At 37.4% G+C, this 16,169-nt stretch overlaps 1 protein-coding gene across 11 annotated transcripts in view; it reads left to right on the top strand.

The window, feature by feature from the left end:
* The window catches only part of CDC42BPB (CDC42 binding protein kinase beta), a 91,462-nt gene that overhangs the window by 45,523 nt on the left and 29,770 nt on the right, over positions 1-16,169 (top strand). For all 11 annotated transcript variants that reach the window (XR_005952260.1, XM_041399258.1, XM_041399176.1 and 8 more), the window contains exons 5-13: positions 3,638-3,786; positions 5,734-5,827; positions 7,134-7,334; positions 8,213-8,461; positions 9,416-9,495; positions 10,488-10,654; positions 10,744-10,863; positions 12,688-12,821; positions 14,618-14,860. Coding sequence is in view for 10 of the 11 variants with exons in the window: in XM_041399258.1 (XP_041255192.1) it covers positions 3,638-3,786; positions 5,734-5,827; positions 7,134-7,334; positions 8,213-8,461; positions 9,416-9,495; positions 10,488-10,654; positions 10,744-10,863; positions 12,688-12,821; positions 14,618-14,860 (1,437 nt within the window). In the remaining variant the exon portion in view is untranslated. The remainder of the gene's footprint in view (positions 1-3,637; positions 3,787-5,733; positions 5,828-7,133; positions 7,335-8,212; positions 8,462-9,415; positions 9,496-10,487; positions 10,655-10,743; positions 10,864-12,687; positions 12,822-14,617; positions 14,861-16,169) is intronic.

Here is a 16,169-nt window from a genome sequence, read left to right as displayed (position 1 = left end):
ACTGAGCCATACAGCTTCCCCGTGGCTACTTCAGGCTGGGTTTGCAAACCTGCTGTTTCTGTAACATCTGACATAGCTGCAGTGTGAAAGTTTTCACCTTCTTCACACTTTAGTAGCATGTCATGAATATAAATAAGAAAAAAATGTCTGTATAAAAGACTGCCAAAGAGTTCAGGAACTAAGCAAGAGTTAGTAAATACTCAAACATTCCACAGATGTTGAGACAAAACACATTACTTTGTCATGGTTGAAGTATTTTTAGAATACCAAGCACATAGTAGGAAAATAAGCAGTCACATCTTGGGCCCTCATTTACAGGCTATTTCCATTGAATGGTTTGTGATAGGTCCAGATTTTCAATCTCTGGCAGTTTAGTTGTCTCCAGCACTGCCTCATGATTTCAGATCAGCTTGGAGTTTCAAATTCCCACAGAGGCAACCTTCAGACTTGTATAAAAAGCATCCTGTTTTGTATTTCCAAGTAGCTTGTAAGAATGGAGCTACCTGAGGAAAAATTGTTAGCTGTGTGAGATAACAAGCAATAGCAAAGCCAGCACAGAAGGGGAATCTTTTCCCGAAGTTCCCAAAAGTGTTTAGATATTGACGTTTCACTTGACAGCAGAATGTAGACATCTAATTTAAGATGCAGTATCTAAGAAGGCAACAGTTCTGCCCAGCAGCCAAAGTCAGCAGATTCCCAGCTTGCCTGAGGTGTGCTGCTGCATGTGCTGAGGTGCTGCCTTCCAATTTGGTCTGTTACTCAGAAACCATGTCCTGTAAGTGTCTGGTGCTCGCAGATGGAGTGGATCCGCATCTCAGTCACCGTTGTAAATGATGCATGAGGAAAAGGTGAAACACGTCAAGAAATCAATTCATTCAAAAAGCTGGACAGAAGGTTCTCTTCCAGACCATCTAGTACTTGTCCAGGGGCTAAGGGATCTCTGTTCAATTCTCTTTGGTGCTTGAAGAAGTTTATAGCTACATTTTTCCTCATCCTAGAGAGTGCTGCCTTGTTACAGAGCCTGAGCAGATTTAGTTTGCTTTTTAGCTGTGCTGTTCACCCATGGTCTTTGCAGAATGGAATACAAAGCTGAGAACAAAACAAGAACAGACAACAGAGCTTGGTTTTCCAACCTGGTCCTCTGCAAGAGAAATCTCTAGGTTCCAGTATTTTCTCACAGTGATGTTTGTGCATTATATCTAGTGATTCTTAAATGCAAAACCACATAAGCTAACCCTGAGCAGAGGGAGAGCCTTGTGTCTTCTCCCGCCTAGTGCTCTGTCTCCTCTGGCTGTATGATAAAGGGTTCAGAACAAGAAAAGAAAAAGTAAGATACTAACATAGAAAAGTAGTACCTGCCTTTGGAGAGTCTAAAAGTAGTTAGTTTTATTCTCTGCCTTTAGTATTGACAGAGCATTTGATAATGCAGAACTTATATTTAAGCAAGAAATACAAAATTCTATGAAATATATGTGTTCTGGAATTCATTTTCTGGTTGTGCTCTTGTAGTTTTAAAACCTTTCAAGTAAATGCACCATGCATTACTGTTTTCTAAACAGCCAGTTCTTAAATTACATTACATGGAAATGCTGCATAAGTTTTTTCTGGTTCTTAAAAAGCTTTCATAAGAGACAACCTGTGTCAAGATGGGTTAAATCAGCCTTTGGTGATGTAGCTGAAGCAGATATGATGTAAGTGAAACATAGTCCATGAATACTGAAAACTTGCAAGGAACTTGATGTTCTCCATCTCTTCCAGATTTAGATCTCTTAATTTTCTTACCTGGTCTCATTCATGAAAAAGGGCATATGTGTATTTCCCTGCTGTCAGCCTCTCAAAGGCTTCTGGGTACTCATGAGAGTATTTTGATATCCTTTTTTCCTTTGATTCCTAACTCTCACCGTTCGGTGTAGTCACTTCCCTGGCAGAAATGCACTGCTGCGAGATTTCAGCATCAGAATAGCTTTTATTTTAATCCCATAAGAAGGGTGAAGCACCTCTGGCAAGCAGATCATTTTGAATTGAAAGATTAATAAAGTTCTGCTTCCTCAAAGACGAGATATCACCATGTTTCTGTGATCCAAGTGCCTTCTTCCTTCATGGGTCACCTGAGTTCTTGCTGAGTTATAAATGCTTTGGGAGCTGACAGAAGTGCATTACCTTGTCTCTGACAGGGAGGATATTTCACTTCCCACAGAAGGTTCTATAAAGCCTCTTTGCCTTGAATGTGAGAGAAAATACTTCATTATAGTATCCCTTTTAGAAAACTGATGGTTTCTGTCTGTAGCATTTTGTTTTCAAACATAAGTGTTGCGTGTGTACAGTGTTCAGTACATGTTTAAAGTTCCTTGGAGCAATACCCACAGATTGATTTCAGCATAAATTATGCAATTTGCTTATCAGAGTAAGCGGTAATTTGAATAAAATAGAGAAAAATATCAAAACTTGTGGCTCTTGGAGTTGCTCTTTTAGTGCAAAAGATAATGAGGAAATGGCTAGAGTTGCACTTCATGTTCTTTGCATTTCTATCTCCTTTGATTAGTTTCCCTTGTGGAAGATGAATCTGTGGCAGGGACAGTGGATTCTAGATTGCTTTAGTTTGAGGAGAAAAATAAGATGATGGCTTTGAAAACGTAATTCCAGAATAAGAAAAGTGAGTCTTAAAACCATGTATCAAATCATCTTGGGAAACAAAGAACGAAATGGCTCAAGACTGGTAGTACTAGATGAAGTCATTATACTTGAAGTAATGGTCTGTATTTAGGTGGATATTGCTAGGACATACCTCAAACATAATCCTTGTTTTGTGGTATAAGAAACAAATAGCATGAGTCCTTTCTTTCATGTCACCCTGTCAGTATTGGTCCTTTCCATGGATAGGATGGTGCCTGATTGGCCTAGGAGACTGTTTACTTTTTCACTGAAATGCATTCAAAAGAGCACCAGTGTTTGACTTTTAAATTTCCCACTAGTGCCTCTAGCTTGACAGTGCTTTTGCTTTGTTATGGGCATCCATGTATTGTGTAGTAATGTATGGTGTCATCAAACTCCTGCCAGTGTGTTATGCATCCATGATCTGGAATGTGCCAAGGTGAGTATTTGAAGATGTTGATGTTATAAGTGCCACTTCAGGAACAACAAGTAGTATTGAATGGTACCATAACTAAAAAAGTAATAAAATGTATATGTTAGACTAAGCTGCATCAAATATTGATTTTAACTATACTTTTTTTTTTTTCTTTCATCATCCTTGGGAAACTTTCAATTTAAGAGTTGATAACATACATCAGTTTTGGTGATATTAGATAATTTTCTTTATGATACTAGTTAAGACAGAAATAAACTCATCCTGATTTATTTCTTTGTTGTTGTCATATTTTGTTCAGGTTTTTTTTTAGTAGAGGAACTAAATGCTGATGTGCCTTTCTTACTGTGATTAATAAAGGAATGTGATACCTTTTTATACTAAGTAAATAATAGTAAAACAGAAGGCCACCAATTTTGACTGCTTTCCACAAGCACAGAAAAAAATAATGAAAGGGTTTTTTTTTTTCAGGGGTTAACTGATGAACTTTAATTTTCTTTTTTCTTGCCAGCTGTCTCTCAGTACTTGATTGCCTTATTTCTCTATTTTCAGTATCTAGTGATGGACTACTATGTTGGTGGTGACTTGCTGACACTTCTCAGTAAGTTTGAAGACAAGCTTCCTGAAGATATGGCTAGGTTCTACATTGGTGAAATGGTGCTTGCTATACATTCCATACACGAGCTGCATTATGTGCACAGGTAACATACCTTCTCATTTGGCAAAAAATACAAGTACAGTTATTTGAAGTTAATCCCAAATTTACTGCTATGTATATACAAATGCACACAGTAGCCAAAAGCAAACTACTATAGATACATGCTTACTTTATGCTGTATAATAGCTGTATAAGCTACTTTATTTTAAATATCAAGGTTTGATGGATTGGTATCAGAAGCAGTGACATTTATCTGACTAACCTTTTAAGGTCTGTTCTATTTTTAATCAGGGCTCTTGACTGATTCTCAATTCACTTAATAAATATTTATGTGCCAAGCAACCTAGAAGTTTGAAGCAGTTTGAAATGGTTTTAACTTTCTACAGATGTTTAGACATTCTGCAAAATTTATGCACAGTAAGCCCGTGATAACATCAACGCATCTACTTACCTGAGATCATCCTCAAACAGGTTTTCTAATCAGTGGCCATGTGCTGGTCTAATTGTTCTTGCACACAAGATGTGTATTCTGAATCAGTGGCTACCATCACGTAAACTTAGTTTGTGGTTGGTAGTAGCTGTACAGTTGAAATTCAAAAAGCCTAGGGAATTCTCAGCTGTAATGCTTTGAACTCTTCTGTTTGCACTTTGATTGCTGTTTTAAATATTGAAAAGATGTTTAAACTCTCTAAAACTCCTGTGAGTAAATGTGGGCAATATTTGGGGATTTTAAAATGTCACAGCCTCAGAGAAGTTCACCAGAGACACCATTGCACCAATTTCCAAGGAAGGTGGCCTGACTTACTGAGCAGCTACATCTTTTCACAGGGCTGAATGAAGGTCTGTTGTGGCAATAGGAGAGTGTGGCTCTATGGCCAAAACACGTGCTTTGAACAGGACGTGTGCCAATGCCCAAGAAATCACTGCTTGGCAGCTGGAATGGATGAGGAGGAAGCATGATTGCTCTGGAGAGGGTTTCAAGGGCCCTTTAAGGGCTTACACGACCTGTTAGCTGCAGATAGGAGACAGTGGAGCTCAGAGAGGAGCCATTAAGCCTTTCTGAGCAGCAGTTCTGGTCCCTGAGGCAAGTGAGAGCTGCATGCCAAGCACAGATTGGCTCATGCTGCCAGTGCCACTGTCAGCAGCGTTCTTTAAAAAACAAACAAATTAGTATATAGTTGTATATTAATTTTCATAGTCCACTGCAACTACTGAGCTTGACTTGTGGTTGTGGAATGTTGACAATATCTGGAACTGAAATGTATGGAATAAGTTTAACAGTACAGAATTACTAATTATTTTTTGGGGAAGCATGGTGACATAGTCCAATTTTCTCAGCACATATTTTTTGTGTCTTATGACAAGTAAATACACATTTAACATTTAAATTTATGTAGACAGGCATAGATTAGCATTTATTATTTTGTATTAATACTGCTAATGAGCAGCAGTATTAGTGACATTTCAGTAATTAATTTCAGAGCATTAGCCTTTGGTTAAAAAAGGTTAATTCAAGTTTGTTTTGGAAAAATGTATCAATTGGCAGGCTTTTTACAAATATGAGGACCCTTTGTTAAATCTGTCACAGTTTTTCTCACAAATGTCAAGTGTGAAACTGGAATTCAGCACCTTAAAGATCAGCCATTGTCAGCTTCCACATCTATGTAGCAAGGTGTATTAGAGCACCCTATTTTTGTTTACTCCTAGTAATTCTAGTCTCCTTCTCAAAGATTAAACTGAAGGTGTTGTAGAGTTTTTAAGTTTTTCAACACATGTAGTAGCATTTGGAACTTCACATTTGCAAAGCAATGCAGATTTTATGGTGCAACAAAAATGGTGGGTTTAAGGTTGGTTAGGGGGAGAGAGTCATAAATAGTACCAAAAAGAGTTTACATCATTGGGTAAGATTCTATGTTATTTTGATGCAAGATGAATCTCTACAAGCACAGCTAATACTGTGTGTTTAAATCCTTTCACTTCTGTCTAACAGGGACATAAAGCCTGATAATGTTCTTTTGGACATGAATGGCCACATACGACTGGCAGACTTTGGGTCCTGTCTGAAAATGAGTGAAGATGGCACAGTATGTATGAAGCTGCATTTATTTGGGTTGCTGATAGTGGGACCTTCTAAGTGAGTTGCTGGTTTTAAAGAGATTAGACATCATCAGTGTGCTTCAGGGGTGTGATAGATTGTGGACTTTCTGACACGCTAAAAATTGAGGGTGCAGTATAACTCAACATACTTAAATGCATTTTTGAAATCTTCCATCTCCTTATTTTACAGGCTGCTAAGTTTTCAAGTTATCCTTTGCTATATTTTTCTGGTTTTCACTTTTTCTTCTAATTTGAGTCCAGGGAGGTAGGGTGAGTCACCATTCCTGTAGATATCAAAAAGATATGTAGATGTGGTACTTGGGCACATGATTTAGGTGGACTTGTCAGTGCTCAGTTAACAGCTGGACATAATGATCTAAAAAGTCTTTTCCAACCTAAATAATTGTCTTGATTGTACAATTAATAAGCAGTTTGTTTTATATGCCTTTGACAAATGGAACAGCAACATGATGGTAATTGACCATCTTGTGCAGCAGATTGGATTTACCTCTAAAAGCTGAATTGCTTGTGACAGGTTTTGTTTGTTTTGCCTCATTTAGGGCACTTCCAGGGGTGCTAGTCCTGCCAAAGTATGGCATGCACCATCGTTCACTGGTTTTGGCACAAACTCACATCTTGTTGAGGTTCTTTAGTCATAAAATGCCTGTCAAAGCTTTATCATAAAAAATGTAAAATGAAAGAGCCATTAGAATTGAGAACATATTCCTAGAGAGTAGTCTGTCCTGATGGTCAGGGCTTCTCTATTACGTGTGCACAGAGTAATTTCTCCACCTTATTGCTGTAGTACATCCAGTTGCACATTAGGCAATAAATATTTGACTGATTTCTGACATAATAAAACTTACCCAGGAAATTTGTTCTATGATCTTCAAATGAAACAGTAAAATTCAGAGGTAGGACCTGATCTCCCTACTTACTCATTTTTCATTTCAACTTCTGGGCAGCAAATTGCAGTTTTAAAATATAAACAAACACAAAGGCAAAATATATTTTGTCTTTCTGCTTTCACAGTATCTGTGATTATTTTGGGTTTCTGCTGTGTTCAGAATAAAACATATCAACTAATTTTATGTAGCAGTAGAATGGAACTTAATCTTTGTAGTCTTTGTTACTTTCTTAATATTTCCTTTGTTATGTTACCATGAATTTATGAATCTCTTCCTTCTCCAGAACTATGTTGTAGTGTCTCTGTCAGAAGTACTAGTGTTTGAGTAAAACAGTTGCTGAGAGAAACTGGAAACTTATGAGAATTATGTTTGCCTTATGTTTAAGGTGCAGTCATCAGTAGCAGTGGGCACTCCTGACTACATCTCTCCTGAGATACTGCAAGCAATGGAAGATGGAATGGGGAAATATGGGCCTGAGTGTGACTGGTGGTCACTGGGTGTCTGCATGTATGAAATGCTCTATGGTGAAACACCCTTCTATGCAGAGTCACTAGTGGAGACCTATGGGAAGATCATGAATCATGAAGTAAGAGCTGTATTAAATCTCCTGTGTTCTGAGTTTGTGTTTACAGAGAAACTTAGCACTTGAGGATATTGAAGTGGTGGTAGTTGTTTGCTTTTGCACAGTGTTTTAGATTGATGTTGTGTAGGTTTGTTGGTTCAGGTTTTAGGAAGCTTGTTTCTCTGAACTGCAGAAATTTAATTCTTCATCAAATTGAAATTTTTCCCTAAATGCTGTTTTTCTTGTTGGAAAATCTAAGTCATCACAAAATCAAAATTAAAATCTACTCCAATTTCTTCAGTCTAGAGTAATTTCAGTCGTTAGTGGTAATTACAATTTTTAGATCTTATGTTTATTATAATAGAAATATTTTCTAAATGTAGATTATATTTTGGTAAGAAAAACAGGTATTTAATCTATATATTAGAAAAATACATTCTTAAATATGACAACATAAAGAACTGACTAACATCGTGGGATTTTAAGAGTAGAAATTAATTTAATCTCAAGGAGTACATCTCCAAGAGATCAGTGGACCTCTGACTAAGAATACCAGTCTGTCTTTATTGTATGATCTTTAATATATTGTAGTGTGTAAAAATCCTGGTGTGTCTTAAAAAAAGTTTGCTTTTCCTAACAGAGTTATTGTAATCACAGATCAAACAGATCTGTTTTAAAGAAATTGAAAAATGATTTCTTGTACTTGAAATCCAATTTAAGACAAAAAGTCTGTCATTGAATGTATTGAATTGTGCCCTGTCATTGCTCACTGTAACTAGAACAATATTTGACTATTAATTTCCAGGTTTATTGATGTAGTTAATGTTTTTTTTGAAACTACAGTTGTAAGTTTTGTAATTAATTCCTTCTCTAAAAAGTTCTCTGTTTGTTTTGTTTTCTAGGAACGATTTCAGTTTCCATCCCATGTTACAGATGTATCTGAAGAAGCAAAGGATCTCATTCAGAGACTTATCTGCAGCAGGGAACGTAGACTGGGACAGAATGGAATAGAGGATTTTAAGTCTCATGCATTTTTTGAAGGACTTAATTGGGATAACATCCGAAACCTAGAAGCACCTTACATTCCAGAAGTTAGCAGTCCTTCTGACACCTCAAACTTTGATGTAGATGATGATGTACTAAGAAATCCAGTGAGTCTTTGTTTTTAGATATTACTAATGGAAGTATGCATCCTTGCTGCACCGTAAGGTAGTAGTGGGAATTTACTTCAGAATAAAGAAAGAGATGAAAAATAAGTCACTCCAAATGTGCAGAATTCAAGTTTTTCATCTCTTGGCATTTTGTGTTATCAGAAATCATGAGCTGCCTTTTTAAGTGGTAGCACTTGCCAGACTGCATTACTGTTACATGGTCAAAGTTAAAATATGTTTAGGTAGGGAAAAAGGCCTCTTAGTTGCCCTTTCAGTTTACCTGGACAGGGAGCTAGCATTTGGATTTATGCTTTTTCAAACGTGAAAAAAAAATCTGTGTTTACAAGTACACATATATTCTCTGTGTGGCTTGCAAGCTGTTCAAGTGAGAGGATTCGTCCTGCTACTTCTCCACTGACTTAAGAAGCAGGAGGTTGGTTCTTGGGATAGGGAACATTGGTGTTGCACTCCTCCATTTCTGTTTCTTATAGTTTACAAATGGTTCAGGAGGAGTAGAGACCTTTTGTGGTAATTTTTTCACCAGTTTGTACTCCAAGAAATTAAGAGCTTTTGGCACGTTTTTTGATTACATGTCTGACAGTAACTAGAATACTAAGACTAACAGCATGCATTTTGGTGCCAGGTCACTTTTAATTAGGAACTTGAAATTTTGGGTTTCCTTTTACTGGCTGCACTGTGCTTTGAACTTGTTGAAATGCTGCCCTTTCCAGTGCCAGTTCAAGAGGCTCCAAAATTCAAGTCATTCTGTTAGGCAACCTAATCTGAAATAAAGCTTGTCCGGGGGCAGTGGAGCATAACTGCCAATTGTCAGTTGGTGTATTAAGAAAAATCTTTCCATTAGCTGTCTCTTTTTGAGCTGTTGAGGCTCAGTGAAATGCCTTTCACTCTGTATGGGTTCTCTCTTGAGTTTTCATGCACATTGTTTTCATGCAGGAAGTGGTGCCACCAAGTTCTCATACAGGCTTTTCTGGATTGCATTTGCCATTCGTTGGGTTTACATACACAACTGACAGGTAAGCAAAGGATATGTTTTATCAAGGAAACTTTTTTCCCAAATGCAGCTAATTCCTGGGAATTCTCATTTTTATAAACATATAGAAAGGTTGATGTCCATAGGTATACATGCGGCCCAAATTTTATTACTTGTTTGGTTTTTTTCCCAATGTCTGAACATATTTTGATCCTGTGTGCCAAGATTAGGTGCTTTTGTATTTAATATTTTTTGTATTTGAAATGAAAGAAAGTTGAGGGACTGGATGTGTCAATTGCAGTTTCTGCATTGAGAGGCTGAGAGCAAGTCTTGTCCACACTGGACATCCGCCAGGAACTGTCAGGATTATCTCATTGCTCCACTGTCCTGCTGGTAGACCAAATTAACATAGAGGGTTCTGAGCATGGACAAAGTGGCTCACTTTGCATATCTTTGAAATGGCCTCCAGCTGACTTCAGAGATCTCTCAAACATATGCTTATCTCTGGTCTTAGGGTATTCAGACCTGTTTGTTATTCCATTATTTCTCTTCGCTGGGACTTGTTACCCCATGAACCCAAAACATGTATGTCATTCTTTTCACAGTGAGATCATGTGAAACATTAAATTAAATCCATCTTTAAACTAAAGCCATGCTTTAAACCAAACTTTTGGTGTTGTCCCTCAGCTATCTCAGTGCAGGTACACTTCAAAGCGGGTACCTGCTTCCATTTCTGCCAGGTACCTGTAACCTTTGGCATGGGAGAGTTAACATTTTCAGTAATTTAGGCAGTTTGTGAAGTCAGGGTGTATCTGCATCGTTGAAGTTCTGCATGCAGGTATCTTAGTCTACAGCAGCATGCGCAGTTGCTAGGGAGTAATAACTTTACCCTGAGAATTGTCTCTACAGTAACAATTACTGCACTAATTGTACTTGTAAATTTAAGGTGCATATTTGGTGGAATCCCAGCATGTCCCAGCTATAGACTGCTGTGAGTATTTATTAAAATGTCCTAACTTAAGTATTTCTTTTCAGCTCTTTATCTGATAGAGGCACTTTAAAGAGTGTGCTGCAGTCTGACACTGTAACCAAAGATACGGAAGTACAGCGAGACTTAAAGAACACTTCACAAATAGAAGGCTATGAAAAGAAAATACGGAAATTAGAGCAAGAAAAGCAGGATTTGAACAGAAAACTGCAAGGTTAGTGGTTTATATTTGTTTGGGTTCTTAGTTCTGCTCATTGGAATATATTCTATTGAAAATCTGTTCCTTTGTTTTTGGATTTTAAGAATCTACACAGACAGTGCAGAACCTCCAAGGTCCAGTGTGTGTTACAGCAAATACAAGCAGTGATAAGGAGATCAAAAAACTAAATGAAGAAATTGAACGGTTGAAGAACAAATTAACAGGTAAGCCTCTGGCATGGTAATTATAGTAATGCAATTTATTTTGCAATAAGTAGAATTAATGTTCTTGAGCTGTTTAAAAAACAGAGGGTGTTTTAAAGCCTTGTTCAATATTAAGAGGCGTTTCATTTTTTTTCCAGATGAGTGCTTAACTAGTTCTTCCACTTGCTTGGCTTGATAACACATGGGAAGTCCAGAGTGTGATGAATTGTGTGGATGGATTTGGTTAAATATTTTGTGTGATACTTGTTTCCCTAAAAATCTCAGGAGATCCTGTTCTCTTACTCCTCCATTTGGGGAGGAGTATTGTGTTGGAGAGATTCTACTTGGAGGCAGGTGTAAGAGACAAGGAGATGGAAGTCCTTTTGCTCTTTAGTAGCATAAAGGAGTAGATGGGAGATGTGCAATAGTAGTTCACATTTAAATATTTCTGAGCTTCTGCTCCCTTTGTGTTTCTGTGTTTGGTGATGCATTAATTAGGAAGCACTGAGCATTGCAGAAAAACAAATACTGGCATCTGTCCTGAGGGAAGACTGACTCACCCATATCGCTAAAAATCTGTTGCTTGACAATGCTATTAATTTATCCATGCAAACCTCCTGTTAGCACCTAATTTTTAAGTGTGAATCAGTGATAAACAAAGTGGTAGTTTTGAATCCTAATGACTTGGCTGAGAGTTTTATAGAGGCCTGTGTAGTGTGAGTTCAGATGCTAAATCGCTGATGCTGATTTTTTTAGAATATTATTTCCCAATTTCGTTTGACAATATCCTCTTTTTGTAGGTGTATGCACTGCAAAAATCAGCTCTGTTCTCCTACACAGATTATCTTCCCAAAAAAAAGCTATTTTTGTGTATTCTGAAATTAGGCTTGTGTCACAACAGTTAGATTAATGTTCTGCTTTTTCAAAGGGTTCAGGTTTATGTCATTCTTCTAACAGTTATGTCCTGTTACATATAAATTCTAACAGTATGTTCTTATTTAAAAAGAAGTGGCATTGGTTCATGTAGGATGGGAGGAAGTTTGTTCTGAAGTGAGGAAAGGAATAATACTTCAAGCATTATAACAGTGCTTGGGATCCTGAACACTTAGGTCTATTTTCCTTTTTTGCCATAGGTATCACTGAAACTTGAGTGAGACAGTTACTCCCTGTGAAATTTCTTATTAATTTGTTTAATAGAAGTGGTAATTAAAAGCAAATAGAGAATGGCAGTTCATTTTCTTCGAATTGGTAAGACTGAGCAGGAATATATAAAGGTGGCTATGCTGGGTGTTTTGCACTTAAAACCAATAATTTCAAATCCAATTTGTTTATTTGTCATTGAAAGTAAAGGGAGAACAAGCTGCCAGGAGTATGGTCAGTCAGGTCTCCATATTACCTTGTGCAGGATGGTATTTCTTTCCCAAACTATTCATTAGTTCTTATCTAGAAAATAAATAGTCCTTGCTTGTCTTGCTGGATGCACTAATGACTCTTGCCTTTTTGTTGCATAAGGAAAACTCTTTAGGAAACACATTACTAGAGTTGGAACTGGAACATTTCAAGTTTATTTTATGATTTTCTAGGGCTAGAAGTTGTGTTCCTCAAAAACAAAACAAAGCCTTGTGCTAAGGCTTTTTCCCTTAGAGATCACAATCTTCAGTACTGAGAAAAATAAAATTTTTTGAGGTATCAATGTCCCAAAGTTACTTTAAACAGTCTAAAGTGGTGGGAATAGGAAAGAACTTGATTTTCCAAGCAAAGTGATGCCAATTTGCATGACTAATGTGGCTTGTGTTATTGGTGTTAATTTGGGACCAGTTGCCTGTAATATGTATTTATCTACAGATATAAGTAAACTGGAAGCACAGCTTGCGGATGCAGTGGCTTTTCGACAAGAGCATGAAGACTCCATACACAAGTTGAAAGGACTAGAAAAGCAGTGCAGAGTACTGAGGCAAGAAAAGGAAGACCTTCATAAGGTACTGATCCAAAGATAGATATTTTTTTAAATTGCTATGTAAAGTAGTTCTAGAACAGTTACGTTGTGATTGCAATTCTAGTGTTTAAGTGCTGCTTTTTAAAACTATGCAGAGATGTTAGGGAACCTGTTCAGCAGTACAGTAGCTTTCCAAATTATCACACTTTTATTTTTTGGAAGGTGATGGGCTTACTATTTCAAATGTGTTCTGCTAGATGAAACAAACGCCTAAAGAATGGTTTTAATTAAGCTGTTTAATTAATTCTGAGCTGTTTCAGTAGAAGTCTGGGGGCAATCAAGAGAGACTGCAGAGCCTTGGGATGACTTGTTAAGGGATCAGGAACACAAGTATTTTGCTCATCTATTCTTCCAGTTTCAGGGAATGATGAGGGAGGAAACAGACCCAGCAGGTACCTGTTTGGTATCCCTGGCAGAATTAGGGGTTTTTGACCATGGGTCAGTTTACAGCATGTGACACCAGGGCCTGCTGGTGACATTTGGGGTACACCTGTCTATTTAGGGGAAAAGGATCTTTGCACAGAAGTTAGCAGAGCTCATTGAAAGAGCCCATTTACTCTTTTTTATACCAAAAGGTTAATTATTGCTTAAGGTTAATGATGACTTTTATGTAATCATTGAGTTTATTTGCTGCTGTGTAGATTATCCCTTTGTTTGCTTCATGAAATTTAGCAATATTTCAGTTTTAAGTCAGCAACATATTTTGTAGTAAAGTAAATAGGGATTTGCATATACTACGTACCACTTTCAATTATAGTAAAAAAAGCTACCTGTATTGGAATAACTACTTTTGCAGAAGTCTACCAGCCGTGTTGTTCTGAGCATTCATATGGATCCAAAAGTAACCCATGGGCCAGAATTTCTGGGCTGTTTCTACACTAAAATTTAACAGTCTCTCTTCTGTCTGTTAACCACCGGTAGGGATTATTTGCCATAGTGTAGAAGTAGCAGAGAAGATGGATCTTCTGGTCTGAGCACATGCTTTTGGGAATTTAATCTTCCTGCAATGCTCATACTAATCGGTAGGGATTATTTGCCATAGTGTAGAAGTAGCAGAGAAGGTGAATCTTCTGGTCTGAGCACATGCTTTTTTGGAATTTAATCTTCATGCAATGCTCATACTAACGGCAGGAATTTTTAGAATTCCCTTGTACAGTATACATTTATTTTGTTGTGTCATTCTGCTCTTTTTCTTATTTTTTCCTCCAGCTCTCAAATGGTTTTATGTCAAGTATTCCATTTATATTTTAATCCTGTTAATTTTTGTGAACTACTTTCTGTAAAGAAAATAGTTTTTTATGTTTTCAATTAAAGTATTAAGAGTTTCACAAGTTGTTTTAAGGAATCTTCCTCAGTTTTCTGAAAAATCTCACATTTGTTGCAGCCTCCCAGTGCTGATACAATGTATTTGATGTTGCTCCTGAATGTCCTGTCTTCTGAAGCATTCCTTTAAACAAAAGGTTACAAATGTGCAGGTACTGGGTGGTAATCTAAAATCAAGTTTTTTGGAAGTGAGGTGAACTTGTGTAGTCACATTTATAAGAAAGACTTCTGGGATACCAAAAGTAGCTTCGGAGCTACCACACTAGAAGCAGAGTAATGGCTGTCTTTGTATGTCACTGCAGCTGCTTAGCTAAACAATTGTGTAAAATAAGAATTAGAAATCTTTAGTAGTCACATGAGGTGGTCAGAACAAGCTTATGTAGGTCCGGTTTCTTTCTTCTTGGAAAGAATAGATGGAATTCAAATTACTTTTTTATTATATTTTTTTTAAACCAGCAACTTGTAGAAGCCTCAGAGAGATTAAAGATGCAGTCCAAAGAGCTGAGGGACGCCCACCAACAGAGGAAGCTGGCTGTGCAGGAGTTCTCTGAGCTCAGTGAGAGGATGGGGGACCTGCGCTCCCAAAAGCAGAAGCTGTCCCGGCAACTTCGCGACAAAGAGGAGGAGCTGGAAGTGAGCATGCAGAGAATCGATGCTCTGCGCCAGGACCTCCGGAAGTCAGAGAAGATGAGAAAAGAGGTGACTTGATAAAACACTCGTGTTTCAGCTGCTGCTTACCCTGCACCTCATATGTGATTGCATGGAGAAATTGGGAGTGTCTTCTGGGGATCTTTGTGGGGCTTTTTTGTGCGCTCAGACTGATTTGAATCTTGAGGGAAGTATTCTTGCTGTATGCCCAGTTTATTAGTTCTGGTGTTTGGATTCCTCTAGAGTCTTGACTCACAGTCAGCTTGAAACCTATAAAGTTCAGTGAATGTCTTCATGTGCTCTGAGGTTGGAGTATTCTGACTTCACTGGTTTTTTTTAACTGAATGTTTCTGTCCAGCGAAATGAGGAATAGTGATGCAAAACTAAATATGTGGTTTTCCTTCCTCTGTAGTTAAGTCATTTTAAGAGTAATATCTTTAAACAAGCTGATTTCCAATTAGTATTCTAGGCAATTTATAGTTTTACATGAGATGAAGTGGATAGCCAGAAGAGAGCATAAGAAGAAAAATAACTGTGGTTAATCTGGAGTATTTTAATCACTGAAAAATCATGTTTTCTGTATTCTCTGGGTGAAAGAGAAGAGAAATTCATCACTGAAAAATCATGTTTTCTGTATTCTCTGGGTGAAAGAGAAATTCCAGAGCTCTATAAGCATTGCTAGAAAACTTCTGGCAAATTGAAGGGTAGTCTATGAAAATGTAGTAGATAATGAAGATGCTAAGGCTTTTCTCCATGAACAAGATACAATAGTCAACTAGGAATTGATGAATTGGTGTGGCATCTCATCTCTAGAGCAGAGTGCAGCAGGCATTCAAGTGTTGTTGCTCTTTTCTGTATTCTCTGGGTGAAAGAGAAGAGAAATTCAAGAGCTCTATAAGCATTGCTAGAAAACTTCTGGCAAATTGAAGGGTAGTCTATGAAAATGTAGTAGATAATGAAGATTCTAAGGCTTTTCTCCATGAACAAGATATGATAGTCAACTAGGAATTGATGAATTTGGAATCTCATCTCTAGAGCAGAGTGCAGTAGGCATTCAAGTGTTGTTGCTAATGCAGTTAAATACTTTCATGCAGAGCTTTAAAATCTCCTGTCTTTGTTCTTGAAAATGCCTCTGTACTCCCTTTCATAACAGTTGTATCAATCTTCTATTCAGAGCACAGTCTAGAAGTTCATTATCTCATCCCACAGTTCTAAGTACAGTCCTTTTAAAAACAACTTTGCTAGTTTAATTTGAACACAGAAAAACAAATCTTACTCTTCCTGTCAGGGTTTGAAACTGCTGCTATTGCTTGAATTCCAGCAGTTGCCTTAGTTGCCACTAAATCTAAATTGTTTTTTG

This window comes from Onychostruthus taczanowskii, unplaced genomic scaffold, assembly GCF_017590055.1.
Source record: "Onychostruthus taczanowskii isolate IOZ18803 unplaced genomic scaffold, ASM1759005v1 scaffold1, whole genome shotgun sequence".
Taxonomy (NCBI): domain Eukaryota; kingdom Metazoa; phylum Chordata; class Aves; order Passeriformes; family Passeridae; genus Onychostruthus; species Onychostruthus taczanowskii.
This window is presented reverse-complemented; position numbering and strand designations above follow the sequence as displayed.